General features: G+C 44.1%; 1 protein-coding gene across 3 annotated transcripts in view; it reads left to right on the plus strand.

Annotated features, from left to right (window-relative positions):
• Positions 1-24,470, plus strand: part of cped1 (cadherin-like and PC-esterase domain containing 1) — a 211,474-nt gene that overhangs the window by 98,897 nt on the left and 88,107 nt on the right. For all 3 annotated transcript variants that reach the window (XM_020044334.2, XM_020044333.2, XM_020044335.2), the window contains one exon: positions 7,343-7,529. In XM_020044334.2, the coding sequence (XP_019899893.2) occupies positions 7,343-7,529 (187 nt within the window). The remainder of the gene's footprint in view (positions 1-7,342; positions 7,530-24,470) is intronic.

Here is a 24,470-nt window from a genome sequence, read left to right on the forward strand (position 1 = left end):
GGGGATATCCTGCTTATTTTGACTAAATTAATCAAATATCTATTGAAATCTTTCCATAGCATCCAGCTGCAGCCCTGCAGAATCGGCTGGCTAAAACTTGGCTGGCTAAAACTCATACCTCCGTTTTGTCATTTCCTAACTCACTCCTCACTATTTCAAACTGTTGTCACTTTTCATTATTATTTATTAGGATCCCCATTAGCTGATGCAACAAATGCATCTGCTACTCTTCCTGGGGTCCACACATAACACATAACACAAATACAAACGCAAAAAAGAAAAATCATACACTGAAAAAAAATCATACACTGAAACAACATATTCTCATGAAATACAAATATACATATATACATATATATACATACACACACACACTCACATATGCATACATACATATACATCTACATACACATACGATATGCTCTATCTACCAATCTAAGTTTTAGCAATATGACCTGGAAGAGAATTCCATTCAACCATAGCTCTATACAACACAGCACGTTGTTTTGAGTTTGTTTTCTAGATTTTGGAATTAATATACACTCACCTAAAGGATTATTAGGAACACCACACTAATACTGTGTTTGACCCCCTTTCGCCTTCAGAACTGCCTTAATTCTACGTGGCATTGATTCAACAAGGTGCTGAAAGCATTCTTTAGAAATGTTGGCCCATATTGATAGGATAGCATCTTGCAGTTGAGGGAGATTTATGGGATGCACATCCAGGGCACGAAGCTCCCGTTCCACCACATCCCAAAGATGCTCTATTGGGTTGAGATCTGGTGACTGTGGGGGCCATTTCAGTACCTCGTGTCATGTTCAAGAAACCAATTTGAAATTATTCGAGCTTTGAGACATGGTGAATTATCCTGCTGGAAGTAGTCATCAGAGGATGGGTACATGGTGGTCATAAAGGGATGGACATGGTCAGAAACAATGCTCAGGTAGGCCGTGGCATTTAAACGATGCCCATTTGGCACTAAGGGGCCTAATGTGTGCCAAGAAAAAATCCCCCACACCATTACACCACCACCACCAGCCTGCAGCAGGCAACATTCTTCCAGTCTTCAACTGTCCAATTTTGGTGAGCTCGTGCAAATTGTAGCCTCTTTTTCCTATTTGTAGTGGAGATGAGTGGTACCTGTTGGGGTCTTCTGCTGTTGTAGCCCATCTGCCTCAAGGTTGTGCGTGCTGTGGCTTCACAAATGCTTTGCTGCATACCTCGGTTGTAACAAGTGGTTATTTCAGTCAAAGTTGCTCTTCTATCACTTTTAATCAGTCGGCCCATTCTCCTCTGACCTCTAGCATCAACAAGGCATTTTCGCCCACAGGACTGCCGCATACTGGATGTTTTTCCCTTTTCACACCATTATTTCTAAACCCTAGAAATGGTTGTGCATGCAAATCCCAGTAACTGAGCAGATTGTGAAATACTCAGACCGGCCCGTCTGGCACCAACAACCATGCCATGCTCAAAATTGCTTAAATCACCTTTCTTTCCCATTCTGACATTCAGTTTGGAGTTCAGGAGATTGTCTTGACCAGGACCACACCCCTAAATGCATTGAAGCAACTGCCATGTGATTGGTTGATTAGATAATTGCATTAATGAGAAATTGAACAGGTGTTTCTAATAATCCTGTAGGTGAGTGTATTTACCAATAACGGCATGCCTCGTGAGATATGTATGTACATTAGAGCTCAGAGTAAGTTGCCTATACAGACAATCCGGAGTTTTCCTTAAATTAATTTAATTTATAAAGCCAAGGAGTGATGCTTTTAACCTCTCATCAACCGGTAACCAGTATAGTTTGCCATGCATTTTGTTAACATTAGCCCTTAATGAACAGCAAAGGGCTAAACGAGCAGCTCTATTCTGAACCCTCTGTAGTTTCCCTAAATTCATCTTTGTAGTTCCTGACCAAACCACAGAGCAGTAATCTAAGTGCGATAACACTAGTGTCTGCAAAACATGTTTAATTAAATACGGATTTAAAAACGAATAACACCTTTTAACTACAGATATATTTCTCCCCATTTTTTCACCCCTTCCTCTATATGTCTTGACCACGACAAAGTACAGTCTAATGTTACTTCAAGAAGCTTTATTTATTGTACCTGCTCAACAGCAACATTATTTAGTACCAAATCCGACATGGGCCTTTTTTTTTGTTCCAAATAAAAAACTTTAAGTCTTGGCTATAGCTAAGACAAGTTTATTATCTGTAATAAACTTGTCTTAGACCCTTGGTATCAATCCTTAAACTGTTTACTCATTAGGATGTAGACTGCAACAACAAACAGTACTCTGTAACAACATGACCCTGTTGATATCATTACCCTAATGATAAGAGAATGGAAACAAATCTGAAATGTCTGGATCCTCATTTACATGCTTCTAGAACATTACCTTCGTATTAACTTCAAGATCACACATTTTAATTATAGAGAATTATAACATAGTACAGCAAAACCTTTTTATGTCAAAATCATTGGTCAAAGGAAATGAATTCAAGTGACACATATATTGACAGTATGGGATATGTAGCATCGACACGTGGGTGTGTAAACACTTATCACTGAATACATCCTTCAATTTGTTACTGGTACAAAGTCCAGAATCTGTGTGTTCTCCTTTGTGAATGCCAAGATTAACAGCTTTATCTAAGGGCTTACAGGGGGGAGAACATGTATTTGATACACTGCTGATTTTGCAGGTTTTCCTGCATGTAGGGCATGTAGAGGTTTGTATTTGTATCATAGCTACACTTCAACTGTGAGAGACGGAATTTAAAACAAAAATCCATTAATTTGCATTTTATTGCATGACATAAGTATTTGATCACCTACCAACCAGTAAGAATTCCGGCTCTCACAGACATGTTCGATTTTCTTTAAGCCCTCCTGTTCTCCACTCATTACCTGTATTAACTGCACCTTTTTGAACTCGTTACCTGTATAAAAGCCACTGTCCACACACTCAATCAAACCGACTCCAACCTCTCCACAATGGCCAAGACCAGAGAGCTGTGTAAGGACATCAGGGATAAAATTGTAGACCTGCACAAGGCTGGGATGGGCTACAGGACAATAGGCAAGCAGCTTGGTTAGAAGGCAACAACTGTTGGCGCAATTATTAGAAAATGGAAGAAGTTCTAGATGAAGGTCAATCTCCTTCATTCTGGGGCTCCATGCAAGATCTCACCTCGTGGGACATCAATGATCATGAGGAAGGTGAGGGATCAGCCCAGAATTACACGGCAGGACCTGGTCAATGACCTGAAGAGAGCTCGGACCACAATCTAAAAAAAAAACATTAGTAACACACTACGCCATCATGGATTCAAATCCTGCAGCGCACGCAAGGTCCGCCTGCTCAAGCCAGTGCATGTCCAGGCCCGTCTGAAGTTTGCCAATGACCATCTGGATGATCCAGAGGAGGAATGTGAGAAGGTCATATGGTCTGATGAGACAAAAATAGAGCTTTTTGGTCTAAACCGTGTTTGGAGGAAGAAGAAGGATGAGTACAACCCCAAGAACGACCCGAAACACACAGCCAGGACACCTAAGGAGTGGCTCTGTAAGAAGCATCTCAAGGTCCTGGAGTGGCCTAACCAGTCTCCAGACCTGAACCCAATAGAAAATCTTTGGAGGGAGCTGAAAATCCATATTGCCCAGCGACAGGATCTGGATAAGGTCTGTATGGAGGAATGGGCCAAAATCCCTGCTGCAGTGTGTGCAAACCTAGTCAATAACTACAGGAAACGTATGTTCTCTGTAATTGCAAATAAAGGTTTCTGGTATGGTATGGTATGGTATATTAAGTTCTGCTTTTCTGAACAAGTTCAAACAGGTGCAGTTAATACAGGTAATGAGTGGAGAACAGGAGGGCTTCTTAACGAAAAAAAGGTCTGTGAGAGCCAGAATTCCTACTGGTTGGTAGGTGATCAAATACTTACGTCATTCAATAAAATGCAAATTAATTACTTAAAAATCAATGTAATTTTTATCATAGGTACAGTTGAGTACCTATGATAAAAATTACAGACTTTTACATGCTTTGTAAGTGGGAAAACCTGCAAAATCTGTATAGTAAATTACAGTATTTGAATGTGAAAAAGTACAAAATAAACAATACAATACAAAATAAACAAGGGCTAGAATGGCAGCAATATACATAAGTATGACCTAGCAGCAATCAATAGTTATTGAATCATAGATACATCAGTGCAGTAAGCTTATGAATGGTGGCATAACACTACAACTAGTCAGAATTAAGAACATTCACACAGAGCTATAAATATATTAAGAGGATAATCAATAAATCAGTCAATCTTCAATGCTCTTACTGAGGGAAGGAGGTTGTTGGCTAAGATCTCGCAATATACACTCACCTAAAGGATTATTAGGAACACCTGTTCAATTTCTCATGAATGCAATTATCTAATCAACCAATCACATGGCAGTTGCTTCAATGCATTTAGGGGTGTGGTCCTGGTCAAGAAAATCTCCTGAACTCCTAACTGAATGTCAGAATGGGAAAGAAAGTTGATTTAAGCAGTTTTGAGCGTGGCATGGTTGTTGGTGCCAGACGGGCCGGTCTGAGTATTTCACAATCTGCTCAGTTACTGGGATTTTCACGCACAACCATTTACAGGGTTTACAAAGAGTGGTGTGAAAAGGGAAAAACATCCAGTATGCGGCAGTCCTGTGGGCGAAAATGCCTTGTTGATGCTAGAGGTCAGAGGAGAATGGGCCGACTGATTAAAGCTGATAGAATAGCAACTTTGACTGAAATAACCACTCGTTACAACCGAGGTATGCAGCAAAGCATTTGTGAAGCCACAACACGCACAACCTTGAGGCGGATGGGCTACAACAGCAGAAGACCCCAACAGGTACCACTCATCTCCACTACAAATAGGAAAAAGAGGCTACAATTTGCACGAGCTCACCAAAATTGGACAGTTGAAGACTGGAAGAATGTTGCCTGGTCTGATGAGTCTCGATTTCTGTTGAGACATTCAGATGGTAGAGTCAGAATTTGGCGTGAACAGAATGAGAACATGGATCCCTCATGCCTTGTTACCACTGTGCAGGCTGGTGGTGGTGGTGTAATGGTGTGGGGGATGTTTTCTTGGCACACTTTAGGCCCCTTAGTGCCAATTGGGCATTGTTTAAATGCCACGGCCTACCTGAGCATTGTTTCTGACCATGTCCATCCCTTTATGACCACCATGTACCCATCCTCTGATGGCTACTTCCAGCAGGATAACGCACCATGTCACAATGCTCGAATCATTTCAAATTGGTTTCTTGAACATGACAATGAGTTCACTGTACTGAAATGGCCCCCACAGTCACCAGATCTCAACCCAATACAGCACCTTTGGGATGTGGTGGAACGGGAGCTTCGTGCCCTGGATGTGCATCCCACAAATCTCCATCAACTGCAAGACGCTATCCTATCAATATGGGCCAACATTTCTAAAGAATGCTTTCAGCACCTTGTTGAATCAATTCCATGTAGAATTAAGGCAGTTCTGAAGGCGAAAGGGGGTCAAACACAGTATTAGTATGGTGTTACTAATAATCCTTTAGGTGAGTGTATTCATGCATTATTGAGATTGAATTTATATATACATATATACATAATTAATTAATCATACTATTCATGCAGAACGGGCTTACGACAGAATTATCAAAATAGCTACTACAGTACATGCCTATTTACAGAATTGAGCTGTTTGGTCCCTCCGGCCTCAAAACTGCCCAGTTGATAAGAGCTTGACAGTCAATGCCATCTTTTGCACACGCTGGAGCCAATTCAGTCTCATCCACGAACACGAACCAGCTTGCCTTCTTCCCATAGTGCATCCTGGTGCCATGTGTTCTCCAGGTAAACAATGCACGTGCACCCGGCCATCCACATGATGTAAAAGAAAACTTGATTGATCAGACATGTGCACCTTCTTCAATTGCTCCATGGTTCAGTTCTGATGCTCACAGGCCCATTGTAGGCGCTTTCGGCAGTGGACAGGGGTCATGCAGCCCCATACGCAACCATCTGCAATGCAGTGTGTGTTCTGATGCCTTTCTATCAGTACCAGCATAAACTTTTTCAGTAATTGAAGCTACAGTAGCTGGTCTGTTGGATCGGACCACACAGCCTTTGCTCCCCATGTGCATCAATGAGCCTTGGCCACCCAGGACCCTGTCGCCGGTTCATCGTTTTTCCATCCTTGGACCACATTTGATAGGTACTGATCCCTGCAGTTTTGGAGATGCTCTGACCCAGTTGTCTAGCCGTCACAATTTGACCCTTGTCAAAGTTACTCTGATCCTTACACTTGCCAATTTATCCTGCTTCTAACACATCAACTTTGAGGACAGAATGTTCACTTGCTGCCTAACATATCCCACCCACTGACAGGTGCCATGATAACGAGATTATCAGTGTTATTCACTTCACCTCTCACTGGTCATACTGTTATGGCTGATTGGTGTATATGGCCATTAAATTAACACTGTAGTTCTCGTTGTGTGGTTGTGTACCTTTTTACCTTAGGTTAGTGAGGTGTAGGTGTTACTTTCTCATTCTCCCCTCGATTAATGTCACTGGGGTTTGTAAAATGGACAGACCAATACAGAAGAACTATATTCAACTGCGAAATTCATATTCGCTCATTCTAGAAGATTGTGTTGAAGAGACCATGTGTTTTTATGACACAAATTTATAATTTCTAACATTATTAATGGTAAGTTACGTAGTTGTGCTATGGTGAAATGCTCCTTTCCTTGGTTAGCCAAGGAAAATCTCTACAGGAGAATACCAAAGAGTGCACACCATAATGAACAAAAAACAACAATGAACTCTCCCTGTTCAGGACCCCCCAGATTATTTAAATATTATAATGTAATGTATCACAATGTTTATACAATTAAAAAAGCTGTGGGGGATCTTGTCAGTCTGAACTAACTTCTTAAAAATTGTGTGTCTGTTCATTGCGCATTGCCTTGTAGCAATGCCCTGTTGTGATTGCTTTAAGTTGGCACACACCCCAGCAGTCAATTGCCTGAGATGAGAGACAACATTCTCTGAGCTTGAACACAACACGTGTGGACATCAGGGTTCTGTTTATTAAAATGGCTCTGAATGTGTTTGCTAAATTATCTATGGATATGTTTAATATATTTGAATATTAATAAATAATTACCATTCATCTTTTTCTGTAGAAGGCGAGTGGGGAATTGGAAAAGTCAATCTTTGTTCTTTAACACTTTTTCTGAAGGACAAATGCATAAAGGATAAATGAGTCTCTCTCTGCTGTGTGATTCAGAACATTGTGTGGATCCTCACCTCAAACAACTATACACAGACCCCCCACTGATCCTGAGCCCCCCATTCAATCCTTCGGTCAAAGAGTACCATGCTGAGGTCGCCTTTGACGTGGTTACCCTACGCCTCCGCCCCGAGCCCATCAACTCCGCTTGTCACATACACCTGGATGAGCACAGAGGACCTAGGTGAGTCTCTCCCCACCATGACCTTTTATCCTTTAGGTCACACGACGGGAACTGAAATGTATCGTGCGTCATGTTCAGTGGAGCAGGGATATAGTAGTTAGATGTTACCAGTGATTTAGTTAACCCTAACATGTTTCAAACCCGTAGTGTAGCACTATGTTTGAAAAGGAAGCAGCAGCCCAGACTGTTGGTACATCCAGGCCAATTTCATTGCCAAATTCTTACTAATTTCATTTGCAATGATGACCTGCCCAAATGCATGACAGTGCAAGACAACATATAGATCCACCCACACAACCATAAAAAAGTTTGGCCTCACTTAGAAATGTCCTTGTCTTTGAAAGAAAAGCAAATTTTCTATTCATTAAAATAACATAAAATTGATCAGAAATACAGTGTAGAGATGTTAGTATTGTACAGTAAATGACTATTGTAGCTGGAAACAGCTGATTTTAAATGGAATAGGCCTACAGAGCCCCAGTATCAGCAACCATCAGTCCTGTGTTACAATGGCACATTGTGTTTTGCGGTTATGTTAGCCCTGCTGAAAAATTTTGCTTTGCTGATTAAAGAAGCAATACAACTATTTAGTAGGGGTGTAACGGTACACGTATCCGTACCATACAGTTCAGTACAGGACGTTCGGTTCGGTACGCGTTGTGATCCGAATTAATATAGTCTAGTTTTAACCACACACGTTACTTTTTTGTGTGCGAAATCAACATACTAAATGAGTATCCCCCCAGGAGACACATCTGGAGCTGTAACTGAAGTAGTCTAGAACATGTAACTGTGCTTGCCGACGGTGGCCAACACCCACTCAGAAAAGGCATGTCTGGAACACTTTTCCGCTGGTTCCTTTTACAACAGTTCCTACCGTACCTTTCCTATAGCAAAATGGAATTTAATTTGTGTCATTGGTTGGGAATGCTACTAATAAGTGGAAAGACATTTCATTTGGTATTATAAAGCTAAGTCATCAAATACACAAACATTAGCTACATAGCCAGCTCCTACGACACTTGTAGCTGCAGCAGCTGTTATAGCTCATATAGACAGAGCAATTCCAATTTTCATTAACCTAATTACCGGGTATCCTTCCTGTGTGGATCGACATCGACTACTACTATGTAGCTGTACTAGCTAGCTACAGGAGCTAGTAAACGTGAACCTCCGGCATTGATAAAGTGTACACACCCACAAGCGGCAAGCGATGAGCAAATCAAGCGAAATGCCAAAAAGCAGATGGACATCCCCAGATAGACTAGATCTCTATAGCTAGCAACCAGGAACCCAAAGCTAACATTAGCGAGACAAAGAAACATTTTGAACTCTGACCCAGCGGCGGTCCTCCAGAGACAGTAGAAGCGTCAGAATATCTTAATCGCAAACACGTTTGCCAGCTCACCGCCAGCGGCAGATGCTTTTTAAAAGTAGCAGCCGCCTTCCTACCACCTTTGTTCCACGTTATACCGAAGGCAGACCTTCCGCGGACCGTTGGAGGCAAACGCTATTTTCATATATATATAACATTTTATATTTATAGCATGCAGTTTATCAAGAATAATGATTGATCAAACCCGACACATTTCCATTTGGCGTTTTAATTACATATTTCAAAGTATGTGTGTGTATATATAAATACACACACTACACAACATTACATTTTGGTTAAAAAATAAACTGCTTTACAAGCAAATTATAACACTCAAACACAATAATTGTTAATAATATAAAGAGGTCAGCTCTGGGATGAAAAGAATTACCAGTAAACATTACAAAAAGTAATGAGGATATTTGGTACCAAAGAATGTGCAGGATACCAAATAAATCGATATAACATCACATTTTCAAGCCATTTCTAATAATAGGATAAGTGGTTATAATTTAGAGTAAAGCTCTGGAGTAGAATAGACCATTATAATGGCATTGCTGACCTGGGGCACAAGATTTACACTGTACTGCAATAAGATCTGTGTCTCTTGTATCTGTGATAAACAAAACTTGACACACACACATATATACATACAAAAATACTGAGGTAAAAACAGTAGTAGAACAGACCATTATATCTGCAATGCTGACCTGTGGCACAAAGATTTACAAGCTATATTTAACAAAAGAATAACAGTTAAGCACTGTGACAGAATGAAAAAAGCTAATGTTAAAAACAATAAGTAGAATATTTGGTACCAGGTAATGGGCAATATCAAGTATCAGAGATATGAAATAGGATTTCCAAGCTATTTTTAATAGAATAACAGTTAAGCACACTGATGGAATGAAAGTATAATTTTGGTACTAGTTAAATGTGCAATATCAAGTAACAAGTATGAAATAGGATTTACAAACTATAGTAGAATCGTTAAGCACTGACGGAATTAAAATAAAAAAAATAACTATCCATCCATCTTCTTCCGCTTATCCGGGGCCGGGTCGCGGGGGCAACAGTCTAAGCAGAGATGCCCAGACACTTCCTCTAGCTCTTCCGGGGGGACATGAGGTGTTCCCAGGCCAGCCGGCAGACATAGGACACGCTGGAGGGACTGTCTTCCCCGGGGTCTCCTCCCAGTGGGACGGGCCCGGAACACCTTCCCGGGAAGCCGTTCAGGAGGCATCCGGAACAGATGCCCAAGCCACCTCAGCTGACCCCTCTCGATGTGGAGGAGCAGAGGCTCTACTCTGAGCTCCTCCCGGGTGACCGAGCTTCTCACCCTATTTCTAAGGGATCGCCCAGCCACCCTGCGGAGAAAGCTCATTTCGGCCGCCTGTATCCGGGATCTTGTCCTTTCGGTCATGACCCAAAGCTCATGACCATAGGTGAGAGTAGGAACGTAGATTGACTGGTAAATCGAGAGCTTCGCCTTGCGGCTCAGCTCTTTCTTCACCACGACAGACCGATACATCGACTGCATTACTGCAGAAGCTGCACCGATCCGTCTGTCAATCTCCCGTTCCATCCTTCCCTCACTCGTGAACAAGACCCCTAGATACTTAAACTCCTCCACTTGAGGCAGGCACTCTCCACCAACCTGAAGTGGGCAAGCCACCCTTTTCCGACTGAGGACCATGGCCTCGGATTTGGAGGTACTGATTTTCATCCCCACAGCTTCACACTCGGCTAAGAAAGAAAACACCAAAAGTTAAACTTAGTCTTTCTAGATTTGGCTACCTACTGTAGCTAGTTAAATTTCTACATGTACTAGCAACATTGCGTTAACAAGGCTACTTTAGCTTGACTAGTTAGGCAAGAACAAAGATGACTAAAGATTTTAAATACATAAACTAAAAACTATGTAAACATAACATTGCATTACACAAAAAGGAAACGTGTACTTACTTAAACAATGGTAGTCGATGACTTTGCTAGCTAGCAAATGGCAGGCTGTAGTAACTCGCGATTGAGCGACGAACTGAAGCGAATGTCCAAACCAACATGGCTGGTCGATTTTGAGAGTACTGGCCTTGTATTTCAAAGCGGCTTGCTGCCGGACGGCCGTGGCCCATTAGACCGAGGCAACCGCCACAGAAAATGAAGCAGTCGGACCAATTCTCTAAACTGCTGTACTTTTTATGTTTGAGGACAATTCTGTGTTCACTTAAATCACTACACTCAATGAATACATTTTATGTGTAACAATTTCACTGTTCCACATTTGGCTGATTATGTTCCCCCTCACAGCATAGCTACTGTATTTTCCTAACGTTAACAATCCGGTTATGTTCACGTTTTCTCGCAAGAAATGGGAGTGACGTATTTGGTGGCAAACGTTTCATCCCCGCCAGGCCGGACGCACCTATAGATTACAGCTTAGGGCCGGCGGCAAAAAGAAGCCGTGCGGATATTTTTTGCTGTCTGGGGAGTTGGCGCTTTTTTGGAACAGGTAATTCTATTTCTCATATTATTATTTGTAACGTCATTCTCGATAGGACATTGGTGTGGAACCGCTTACAGACCGGTGAGTAATTGCAAAATGCTGTAATTTTTTTGAAACTGAAAAACATCCTACCTAATGTATGCTTTAATGACAGTGGCAATGGGCAGTTTATAACTTCATAACAAATTAAAATGAATGTTTTGCATGTCTCTTTCCACTGTACCAAAATCGTACATAATGTGACTTACCGTACCACCCCTACTATTTAGACAAGTTGAGTATCTTGAGCATCAGCAATTGTGAATTCGATTACAGGCTCAAAATGGCCAGAAACAAAATAACATTCTTCTGAAATTTGTCGGTCTATTCTTGTTCTGAGAAATTAAGTCTGATTCAATGCGAGAAATTGCCAAGAAATTGATCCCTTCATGGAACAGCGCAAACTGGCTCTAACTAGAATAGAAAGAGGAGTGGGAGGCCCGGTGCACAAATGAGCAAGAGAACAAATACATTAGTGTGTCTAGTTTGAGAAAGAGATGCCTTGCAGATCCTCAACTGGCAGTTTCATTAAATAGTACCTGGAAAACACCAGTCAGAACGTCAGCACCGAAGAGGCAACTCTGAGATGCTGGCCTTTTTTTCAATTTTCCTCTGTCCAGTGTGTGTTCTTTGCCCTTCTTAATCTTTTCTTTTTATTGGCCAGAGTGAGATTTGGCTTTTTCTTTCTGAAAAAGATAATGCTGGTACTTTTAGAAAGGGGTCAGAGCACACAGTGCATCGCATACCTGGAGAACACATGGCACCAGGATGCACTATAGGAAGGAGGCAAGCCGGCAGAGGCAGTGTGATGCTTTGGGCAATGTTCTGCTGGGAAACCTTGGGTCCTGCCATTCATGTGGATGTCACGTACAACATACCTAAGCGTAGTTGCATACCATGTCCACCCTTTCATGGCAACTGTATTCCCTGATGGCATTGGCCTCTTTCAGCAGGATAATGTGCCCTGCCACAAAGCAAAAATGGTTCAGGAATGGTTTGCGGAACACAACGAGTTCAAGGTGTTGACTTGGCCTCTCAATTCCCCAGATCTCAATCCAATCAAGCATCCGTGGAATGTGCTGGACAAACAAATCTGATCCATGGATGCTCCACCTCACAACTTATAGGACATAAAGTATCTGCTGGTAACATCTTGGGGCCAGATACTACAGCACACCTTCAGAGGTCTAGTGGAGTCCATGCATCAACGCATCAGGGCGGTTTAGGCGGCAAAAGGGGGACCTACACAATATGAGGCAGGTGGTCATAATGTTGATTGGTGTACAAACACTGCTCATTAAAAATTAAGGGAACACATTATCATCACAGTATAACACCAAATAAACTTCAGGGATATTAATCTGTCCAGTTAGGAAACATAAACGGTTGTGAATCAAGTCACCTGTTTTGGTGCAAACGAAAGTGACGACAGGTGCCCTGGAGAGGCAACAGCAAGATAACCACCAAAAAGGGAATGGATCTGTAGGTGGTGGCAAAGACAATTGCTCTCTCCTTATCACTCCTGACGGATTCTTCTATAGTTTTGCGTTTTGCTAGTGTCCTTGTCACTACTGGTAGCATGAGGCGGTACCTGCAGCCCATTCAGGTTGCACAGGTAGTCCAATCCATATCTGCCATTGCAGGAAGGTTTGCTGTGTCTTCCATTATTGTCTCAAGAGCATGGAGGAGATACCAGGAGATGGGGCTGTTACACAAGGAGAGTTGGACAGGTCTATAGAAGGGCATCAACCCAGTAGCAGGACCGTTATTGGCTCCTTTGAGTTTGAATCCAGCCCTCAATCATTTGGTTTCCCTTGACCGTTGTATGTCAGTTTGTTCTCCACGAATTACACATTGTAAAGATTTTGAACTTTCATATTTTTTGTTCACCAAGGCCTGATGTGTGATTTAAGTGCTCCCTTAATGTTTTTGAGCAGTGTATATATATATAGTTTCATTCAATAACAATAATGATCACGATATTAATGAAATAATATTGAAAAGGTGCATATCTGCTTCAGACTCAAGACTGCCTGAACAAACCAAAGGTTTTAATTCTACAGAAGTAGAACTCACAAATAACATTAACTCCACATTTTTAAAGCTATAAACCATTACACGTTACGAACAAAAAATAAAACAAAATAATGCAAGTCAATATGCCTTATAACTGTTAGCCTAATGGTGCATCACAGTTTATGTTAGGGTAGTTGTTGTCCTACAAGTTACAAGCAAGTAAGAAAGGTCTGTCTGCTGTCTCTGGCTTTAATGACAATTGTAATCAAACTCAAAATTCCATAACCAAACATTGGTATGAATTCAACTCGAAAATCAAGCATATTTTATTTTCAGATTTATAATAAGAGCATTTACCGCAACATTGTTTTTGTTGTGAGGCTAAAATGCACGCGAGGATCAGTCTTTGAGTGCTCTCAGAATTTTGACATGTTTACAACGTGGACAAGTTCTGTATTTCGAGGTTCGTAAGTGAAAATTTATTTCGCAAACAAGACAGGGGTTGGTCTTCTACTCTTGACCAATCAGTTACATTTGCATTTCTACAACCTATACGATTGGTCAGATAAGTCCTTCAATCTAAAGGAAAGACCCTATTTCCAAATGACGATTAGTTCTCCGCAATTGTGGAAAGTTTAGTGCTGTACTCTGCTTGTATATAAGCTGTTATTTTCTGACGGAGTCATGTATTTTGCTAAAATATTTCCCTTGTTGCGTTTTATTCTTGCACGCACGCTCAATACTCAAAGCAGCAACAGTTGCATAGTACACAAACATCAATTACCAAAAACTTTTTTGTCCAAGCATGTACAATACATAATGCACTTGTCGACCATGAGAAGTTCTGCTTTCAGTTTCCTTTAATTTCAACTGTAGCTACACAAACCGAGTTATACCCTATTTTGCTGTTGGGGTGTTATTTTGACATTCGTCCACCAGGTGATGTGGGCTCATGTTAGCAGTGCCTTCGAAAGTGCGTAGTGCACTATGTGCTTGTAAGCAAGAAAGTTTATTTATATAGTACAATCATACATCGAAGCAATTCAATGTGCTTTACAAAGAAAAATATATGAAAACAATAACATAAAAACAAATACTCAAATGAAAACAAAAGTACAACTTTTTCAAGTCAGATGTCAGTGTGTCGAGACAGCAAGTGGAAGCTATACGATGTCGAACTGTTTCTTCTAGGGATTTTTGATCAATTGTATTAAAATGCGACATAAACCACCAATGTCTTGGTGGTCGTGGTGATGGTACAGAGTCCTTGTTAGACTGTGTAGTTCTGATTTTCCATCTAATACTTATAATTTTCTCATTAAGAAACACGCAGATGTATTACATTGCACAGTGGACATGAGTTCTGATGCTATCTGCTTTATTGGGTTTGTAAGCTTGTCGACCATGAGAAATAGAGTGCGGGTATTGTTGATATTTTTGTTGATCATTCCCGATAAATGTTGCTATCTGTCCCTGCGTAACTCATTGCTGAAGCTACCAAGGCTTTGTTTATAGATGTCAGTTTTCCACTTACGTTCCGCTTTCCTACATTCTCTTTTCAGGGGGCTTACCATCATGGTGGTTTTCTTTAACTTTACTGGTGTTTTTGGCATTAGGATTATCCAGGAGTACATCAAATGAGTCAGCACTTATTGTTGGAGAGTTACAATGGGGAGAACAAGTATTTAATACACTGCCGATTTTGCAGGTTTTCCTACTTACAAAGCATGTAGAGGTCTGTAATTTTTATCAAAAAATCCAGAAAATCACATTGTATGATTTTTAAATAATTAATTTGCATTTTATTGCATGACGTAAGTATTTAATCACCTACCAACCAGTAAGAATTCCGGCTCTCACAGACCTGTTTTTCTTTAAGAAGCCCTCCTGTTCTCCACTCATTACCTGTATTAACTGCACCTGTTTGAACTCGTTACCTGTATAAAAGCCACTGTCCACACACTCAATCAAACCGACTCCAACCTCTCCACAATGGCCAAGACCAGAGAGCTGTGTAAGGGCATCAGGGATAAAATTGTAGACCTGCACAAGGCTGGGATGGGCTACAGGACAATAGGCAAGCAGCTTGGTTAGATGACTGTCAATCTCCCTCTGTCTGGGGCTCCATGCAAGATCTCACCTCGTGGGACATCAATGATCATGAGGAAGGTGAGGGATCAGCCCAGAACTACATGGCAGGACCTGGTCAATGACCTGAAGAGAGCTGGGACCACAGTCTCAAAGAAAACCATTAGTAACACACTGTGCCGTCATGGATTCAAATCCTGCAGCGCACGCAAGGTCCCCCTGCTCAAGCCAGCGCATGTCCAGGCCCGTCTAAAGTTTCCCAATGACCATCTGGATGATCCAGAGGAGGAATGGGAGAAGGTAATGTGGTCCGATGAGACAAAAATAGAGCTTTTTGGTCTAAACTCCACTCGCCATGTTTGGAGGAAGAAGAAGGATGAGTACAACCCCAAGAACACCATCCCAACCGTGAAGCATGGAGGTGGAAACGTCATTCTTTGGGGATGCTTTTCTGCAAAGGGGACAGGACGACTGCACCGTATTGAGGGGAGGATGGATGGGGCAATGTATCGCAAGATCTTGGCCAACAACCTCCTTCCCTCAGTAAGAGCATTGAAGATGGGTCGTGGCTGAGTCTTCCAGCATGACAACGACCTGAATCACACAACCAGGGCAACTAAGGAGTGGCTCCCTAAGAAGCATCTCAAGGTCCTGGAGTGGCCTAGCCAGTCTCCAGACCTGAACCCAATAGAAAATCTTTGGAGGGAGCTGAAAGTCCGTATTGCCCAGCGACAGCCCCGAAAACTGAAGGATCTGGAGAAGGTCTGAATGGAGGAGTGGGCCAAAATCCTTGCTTCAGTGTGTGCAAACCTGGTCAAGAACTACAGGAAACATATGATCTTTGCAAACAAAGGTTTCTGTAGCAAATATTAAGTTCTGCTTTTCTGATGTATCTTATACTTTTGTCATGCAATAAAATGCAAATTAATTACATAAAAATCATACACTGTGATTTTCTGTATTTTTATTTTAGATTCCGTCACTCACAGTTGAAGAGTACCTATGATTACAGACTTCTACAGACTTCGAAACCCTGCAAAATCGGCAGTGTATCAAATACTTGTTCTCCCCGCTGTAGCTATGGCTTCAATAAACTGAGCATTGGTACTCTCATTAATGTACCTTTTCTTAACAGAAACAGAGTTTACTGGGACATTTGGGGTGATAAGTGAATCAAAAAAGACAGAAATGATCAGACAGGGCCAAGTCTTTAACCATGACAGAAGAAATATCGAGACCTTTAGAGATAACTAGATCTAGAATGTGGGCTTGAGAGTGTGTGTACGCTGTCATGGAAATGCTCTTTCACATGTTGAGTGAGATCAAAAGTGTGAAGTAGTGCAAAAAGTTATTTGACATTATTGTCTGTACTATTATCTATGTGGATGTTAAAATCCCCTGTAATAATAAACAAGTTATAATCAACTGATATAACAGAAAGTAGTTCAGCAAAATCATCAATAAACTGTGCAGAATATCGTGGAGATCTGTAAATTGTTAAAAACAAAATGTTTGGGGTCATAGGCGCCGATACCGTGGGTGCTCCGGGGCTCGAGCACCCACGGAAAATAGCGAGCACCCACGGAAAATAGCGAGCACCCACGAAAATACCTAGCATGAGCACCCACGTGTGCCAGACCGCCAGTAGGCTACATTCATTTAAAATTAAACTTGCCGTTGGTGATATGTAAAGCGTCTGTCACACTGTGATTGGTTATGTCGATGTTAGTGACAGCGACATAACCAGTTGCTTGCTCCGGGTGCTACCTATCCACCAATCACAGCGTTTCTCAGATGAAAAAATGCCACTATCAAAAACTCGTAGCAGAAATTAGGGAGAAACTCCCAGAAACTATGTGTCGTTTTTTTTAATCGATATTTAGATAATAGCGCAAAACATTAATTTCCCACGAACTGATCGCGGTTAGGCCTACGTGTCAGTTAAACTTTTCATCTCCAATCCTGTATTTGTGATAAGTGGTAAATTTTGAAAGATCTACTTTACGGGTTTATTAATAAGTAAATGAATAGGTGTGCGTAGTGCGTTTATATATGTATATATAGGTGTATATATAGGTATATATAGGTGTGTGTATATATAGGTATATATAGGTGTTTGTGTATATATATATATATATATAAATGGCGTGCGCCTATGAGCTTCCCCGGAGGAGAACATAAATCGGCGCCTATGTTTGGGGTACCCTTCAATGTAAAACAGAGAGGGTGAGTGTGGTAGATGTGGAGAGGGGGAGTGTGATAGAGGAGGAGAGGGTGGGTGTGATTGAGGTGGAGAGGGTGAGTGTGGTGAAAGGGGGGGTGGGGGTTGTTGTGCCCCCATTTGGGACAAGGACAACTTCTGGAAGCATTGGGTGATTTTTGTTAGAGGGTCAGGAGAGGGGGGGGGGGTGAATACTCTGCCTATGAGTACTGTCCTTCATGCTTATCTTGTTTGGGAATGGCATTCCAAGAGTATGATGTAGGTTGGCAACAAAGCAGCCGGCATCCGGCATCCCATGATGTTTGGATGTACCCCATCAGGTCTAAAGTGATCTTTATAGTTCCAAAACATATTGAAATTGTCAATAAACCTTATCCCGTGGTTGAGGCATGCCGATGTCAGCCATGTATTCAGCCCAATGAGTCTGCTAAAAGATTCAATTCCTTTCCCCAAGGTTGGAATGGGGCCTGAGATGAAAACATTTTGTTGAAAGTTTTTCAATCATTTTTCAGGATCTCAGAGACAGTTTTCCTTTGTAGAATGTCAAAAGACCCAGTGTGGATAATAATCTGCATGTTGCTTGGATGTGTAGAGAGAATAACTGGCAACATTTCTGTTAGCTCTCTGACCGATGTGTCAGCCATGGTTAGGTTTTCAGTCTTTGCCATTCTGATTTGCTTGATAATGTCGTCCCCAATCAAGGCAGTATCTGTCTTATTAGATGTGGAGTTAGCAACGTTTCGCGATAGTGAACTGTGCCCGATTCATTTAATCTATTCATGCTCTGCTCTTTCATTTTTTTCTGCCCGTGGGCTGTCTCTGGACGTTTTATTTCACTATTTGCTTCTCCAGTTTTGGAGTTGGCTGTTGTTGTGATTTTCCGCTGCTAGCATTAGCATACTAATTGAACTCTGCGCTGTGTATAACAATATTTCATCAAATTGCTTGTTAAATTTGTGTTTTTTCTTTCCTCCTCATGACAATTTAGCAGAGCAGAGCTTGCCCTCTATGTGTCATTGCTGACAACTCCGCCTTCCGGCTCTACCAATCTTGAGATCTGTATTATATACGTATGCGGCAGAGACGACGCAACCATCGAGTTTCACTTAATGTTTCCATGACGTGGTATCGGCATATTTGAGTATGAGTACAAGTACGAGCCCAGTATCGTCTCGATACTGGCATCAGTGCATCCCTAAAAACTCACAAATAGCATTAATTAAAAAAGAAATTCCATCTTCTTCCGATTATCCGGGGCCGGGTCACAGGGGCAATAGACTAAGCAGAGATGTCTAGACTTCCTCTAGCTCTTCCGGTGAGACACAGAGGCGTTCCCAGGCCAGCCGGGAGACAAAGTCCCTCCAGCGTGTCCTAGGTCTTCCCCAGGGTCTCCTCCCGGTGGGATGGGCCCGGAACAACTTCCCGGGAAGGCGTTCAGGAGGCATCCGGAACAGATGCCCAAGCCACCTCAGCTGACCCCTCTCGATGTGGAGGAGCAGCGGCTCTACTCTGAGCTCCCTGGTGACCGAGCTTTTCACCCCATCTCTTAGGGATCGCCCAGCCACCCTACGGAGAAAGCTCATTTCGGCCTCCTGTATCCGGGATCTTGTCCTTTCGGTCTTGACCCAAAGCTCATGACCATAGGTGAGAGTAGGAACGTAGATTGACCGGTAAATCAAGAGCTTCGCCTTGCAGCTCAGCTCTTACTTCACCACGACAGACTGATACATCGACTGCATTACTGCAGAAGCTGCACAGATCCGTCTGTCAATCTCTCGTTCCATCCTTCCCTCACTCGTGAACAAGACCCCTAGATACTTAAACTCCTCCACTTGAGGCAGGCACTCTCCACCAACCTGAAGTGGGTAAGCCACCCTTTTCCGACTGAGGACCATGGCCTCGGATTTGGAGGTATTGATTTTCATCCCCACCACTTCACACTCGTCTGCAAACCGTCCCAGTGCATGCTGAAGGTCCTAGTTTGAAGGGGCCAACACGACAACATCATCCGCAAAGAGCAGAGACGAAATCGTGTGGTCCCCAAACCTGACACCCTCCAGCCCCTGGCTGCGCCTAGAAATTCTGTCCATAAAAATTATGAACAGAACCGGCGACAAAGGGCAGCCCTGCCGGAGTCCAACATGCACTGGGAACAAGTCTGACTTACTGCCGGCAATGCGGACCAAGCTCCTGCTTCGGTTGTACAGGGACCTGACAGCCCTTACCAAAGGACACAGGACCCCATATTCCCAAAACACCCTCCACAGGATGCCGCGAGGGACACAGTCGAATGCCTTCTCCAAATCCACAAAACACATGTGGCCGTATTCTCCTCTCCAGTACCCTGGCATAGACTTTCCCAGGGAGGCTGAGAAGTATGATCCCCCTGTATTTGGAACACACCCTCCGGTCCCCCTTCTTAAAAAGTGGGACCACCACCCCGGTCTGCCATCCCAGAGGCACTGTCCCCAACCGCCACGTTGCGGTAAGCCAAGACAGCCCCACAACATCTAGAGACTTGAGGTACTCAGGGCGGATCTCATCCACCCCCGGTGCCTTGCCACCGAGGAGTTTCTTGACCACCTCTGTGACTTCAGCCCGGGTGATGGACGAGTCCACCTCAGAGCCCTCATCCTCACTGTTTCCCTCTCCTGAGGCGCCGGACGGTTTGCCAGAATCTCTTCGAGGCAAACCGATAGTCCTTCTCCATGGCCTCACCGAACTCCTCTTTGCCTCCTCAACCACCCAGGCTGCAGTCCGATTGGCCTGCCGGTCCCCGTCAGCTGTCTCAGGAGTCCCACAAGCCAACCAGGCCTGATAGGACTCCTTCAGCTTGACGGCATCCCTTACTTCCGGTGTCCACCACCGGGTTCGAGGATTGCCACCTCGACAGGCACCGGAGACCTTACGGCCACAGCTCCGAGCGGCCGCTTCAACAATGACGGTGGAGAACATGGTCCACTCGGACTCAATATCTCCGGCCTCCCTCGGGATCCAGTCGAAGCTCTGCCGGAGGTGGGAGTTAAAGATCTCTCTGACAGGAGACTCAGCCAGACGTTCCCAGCAGACCCTTACAGTACGCTTGGGTCTGCAAAGTCTGTCCAGCTTCCTCCCCCGCCATTGGATCCTCGTAGGCACAAACAACAGTGAGAGACCTATCCCCGACCTGTAGGCGCAGGGAAATGACCCTCTCGTTCACCGGGGTAAACTCCAACACATGGCGGCAGAGCTGGGGAGCTATAAGCAAACCCACACCAGCCCGCCACCTCTCACCATGGGCAACTCCAGAGTGGTGAAGAGTCCATCCTCTCTCAAGGAGTGTGGTTCCAGAGCCGTGCGTGGAGGTTATCCCAACTATCTCTAGTCAGAACCTCTCAACCTCTCAACCCGCCAGCGAGGTGACGTTCCACATCCCTAGAACTAGTTTCCGTGTCCAGGGATCGGGTTGTCGAGGCCCCCGCCTTCGACTGCCGCCCGATCCTCTGTGCACCGACCTCTTATGGTCCCTCCTGCAGGTGGTGAACCCACGGGAAGGCTGCCCCACATCGCTCCTTCGGGCTGAGCCCGGCCGGACCCCGTGGGGAAAGGCCCGGCCACCAGGCGCTCGCATACGAGCCCCAAACCCAGGCCTGGCTCCAGGGTGGGGCCCCTGCTGCGCCATACCGGGCGACGTCACGGTCCTCAAAATGTTTTCAGTCATTAAAGGGTTTTGAACCGCTCTTAGTCTGACCCGTCGCCTAGGACCTGTTTGCCTTGGGAGTCCCTACCAGGGGCATATATATCCCAAGACAACAAAGCTCCTAGGGTCACTCTGGTACTCAAACCCCTCCACCACGTTAAGGTGGCAGTTCATGGAGGAGTATGTGTGCAAGTCAATATGCATTATAACTGTTAGCCTAACAGCACATCACAGTTTATGTTGGGGTAAGTCTTTCTACTGTCTCTGGCTTTAAATTAAAGCTGCCCTATGGCAGGTCAGTATGTAGCCACCTGTGCTAATAACATGCTGTGATGGGGAGCTGGATGCAGGAATGCACAGGTAGCACTTTGCTAGGTGTCTGACTAATTGAGTCTTTTTGGGTGGATCTTCCACCAGTCCAGTGGGTTGGTTTCACTGTTAGCAACAGGAGACTGAAGGTAGCAGCTGAGTTCCTTTTCTACCAGCTGTTTTTCACTAAGACACATTGTGGTGGAGCACAGCTTTTTGAAAAAACTGCCCAGTGACTTTCTTTTTTTAGCTGGCAGTTGTGGTGAATTTGGTTTTCATGTCCCTCATTGACCATCTCTGGGACAGCTCTTGCTTTTATGTGGCCCACCTTCTGTTGGATGTAATATGTTTTAAATCAAGGGTCGACCAATGAGTCTGTGTCCAGGAATTCTCATTCAGATTCAGACAGTCCATGATGGTTGATGGTTTGGGTGAGATCTAGTTTACCATCATCAGGTTTCATGACCTCTGTATGAACAGATGTAGTACTGGATTCAGGACACACTGACATAAGACTCACTAGACAGATCATCTGTGAATTCTAGGAGTGGGCTCAATGCCTGGTTGATGAACTCAAGAACATCTATATCTGTGTAGGTGGGAGCAAAGTGCCGGGTCCTGTCACTGGACAAGACCTGTGCAATGGCTTTCTCTTGCTCCACCACCTTTTTACTTGATCCCCACCTGGCAGGCGACTCAGTCACCAAATTGTGCTGGGGTAGGTTGTTCTTTTTGAGCAACTGTCAGGTCTTTCTTCTTTTTCCACAAATAGGAAAAAGGCACCTACCACTTTCTTACGCGCTCCAATTGCTCGATCCACCCGTTTGCCTATACCCACTCTAAGAGAAATCATGAGATTTAAATAATGTTAAAATCACTATAATCCCTTTGGTTATGAATTCTTTTTATATTCAACTTAATCAGTTGATGGGGGAAAAATGCACATTTAGTTTCATCAAACCAGTCACTTCCATATAAACAGTTGACAAGATTACTTACCATTGGCCAAGTGCAGACGATGTCCAAAACTTTGCAGTCAGGTCCATTTGAGCGGCCTTCACCACGTTTGCACCACTCTCCGTTGTAATGGAGACCTGTCTGTCTTGACTGAGTCGCCAGGAGGGCAAGAGTGTCAATGAGCCCCTCTGCTATAGCTTCAACTGTGTGGTCCAAAGTGAATTGTATTTTGGAGACAGTCGGTCTCTCCCTACGAGAAGGTAACCGCGATAATCTCCCTTCTCACTGGGCGTGCCCTTGAATGGGCAATGGCACTTTGGGATTCATGGTGCAATTTGGAGCCGTTTTTGACCATCCTGCAGAGGGTTGGAATGGGGTTTAGAGACTTTTGGGCTTAAGGCAGGGCAACAGCATGGCCTCTGAGTATGTCCCGTTGTTCTGGATGTTGGCGGTGTCCAGTGGGTGGAACGAGCCAGCTCAGAGGACCGCCTTCCACAAGGGATTGCGGACGGAGGTCCAGATGGAGCTGGCGTGCGTATGTAGTTCCATGTCGTTGGACACCTTCATCGCTGAGCAGTTGCCACTGATGGGCAGCTCCGGGATCGTGACCGCCTTGTGCACTGTTCCCATCTCCCACTCTCTGGGATGGAGCTGGATCTCGAGCCCATGGAGCTGGGAATCATCAGGCTCCCCGCGGAGGAGAGAGAATGCTGTGTGAGTCATCATGGTGTGTGCTTGTCTTACGGGGGGAAGGGGGATTACCGGAAGGGTTGCTCCTTGGCCCAGATGCGGTGCAGGAAGGGGGTGAGTACCTAGACAGTGCGGTCAGGCACAGTAAGTGCTCTAGGCTTATGTAACATTATCAGCCCTTTCTGTTGTCCGATTGTGCTGTCTGGTGGTTTTCCCTCACTCCCCTCTAGAGCACTGATTGACTGATTGTGGGATCTGGCTTGATTACCCACATGACTCGCCCTCACATGCTTGCCATTAACGTCTGCCATCGAGAGAGACTGGAACTGTGGGTTATGAAGTCGTCCATTTGCCCCGTCATCCTAGATCTTGCACGACCCCAACATTGCATGTTGCCAACGGAATATCTTGGGATGGTGAACAGGGTGCCAGAAGACCTGCCTGACAGTGACGTGTGGAGCCACATTGATCTCTTGCCAGAGGTTGTGCCCCCCAGGAAGAAGGTCTACCCTCTCTCTGTGGCCGAAACGGACGCTATGGAGACCTACATCAAGGAGACACTGGAGCAGGGGCATGTATCGACTACAGGGGAATCAACGCCATCACCACTAAATACCGGTACCCAGTGCCCCTTATCCCATCGGCCATAGAGCAGCTGCGGGGGGCATGCATCTTCATGAAGCTGGACCTTCGGAGTGTGTACAACCTTGTGCGTATCCTGGAGGGAGATGAGTGGAAGACAGCATTCAGCACAGAGTCGGGCCACTATGAGTATTTGGTGATGCCGTACGTGCTAGCCAATGCGCCTGCGGTATTCCAGGCATTCCGGAATGAGGTGTTCCTGGATATGTTGGGGAGGTACGTAGTGGTGTACATAGATTATATTTTGATATACTCCCCATCATACCCGGTCCACATGGCCCACGTCCGTACTGGTTTAAAGCGCATGCAACAGCACCATCTGTTTGCCAAAAGGGAAAAATGCACTTCCCACACCACACATCAAGGAGTTACAGAGCTTCATCGGATTTGCCAACTTTCATTGGCAATTAATCAAAGGCTTC

This window comes from Esox lucius, chromosome 23 (genome assembly GCF_011004845.1).
Source record: "Esox lucius isolate fEsoLuc1 chromosome 23, fEsoLuc1.pri, whole genome shotgun sequence".
Lineage (NCBI taxonomy): Eukaryota > Metazoa > Chordata > Actinopteri > Esociformes > Esocidae > Esox > Esox lucius.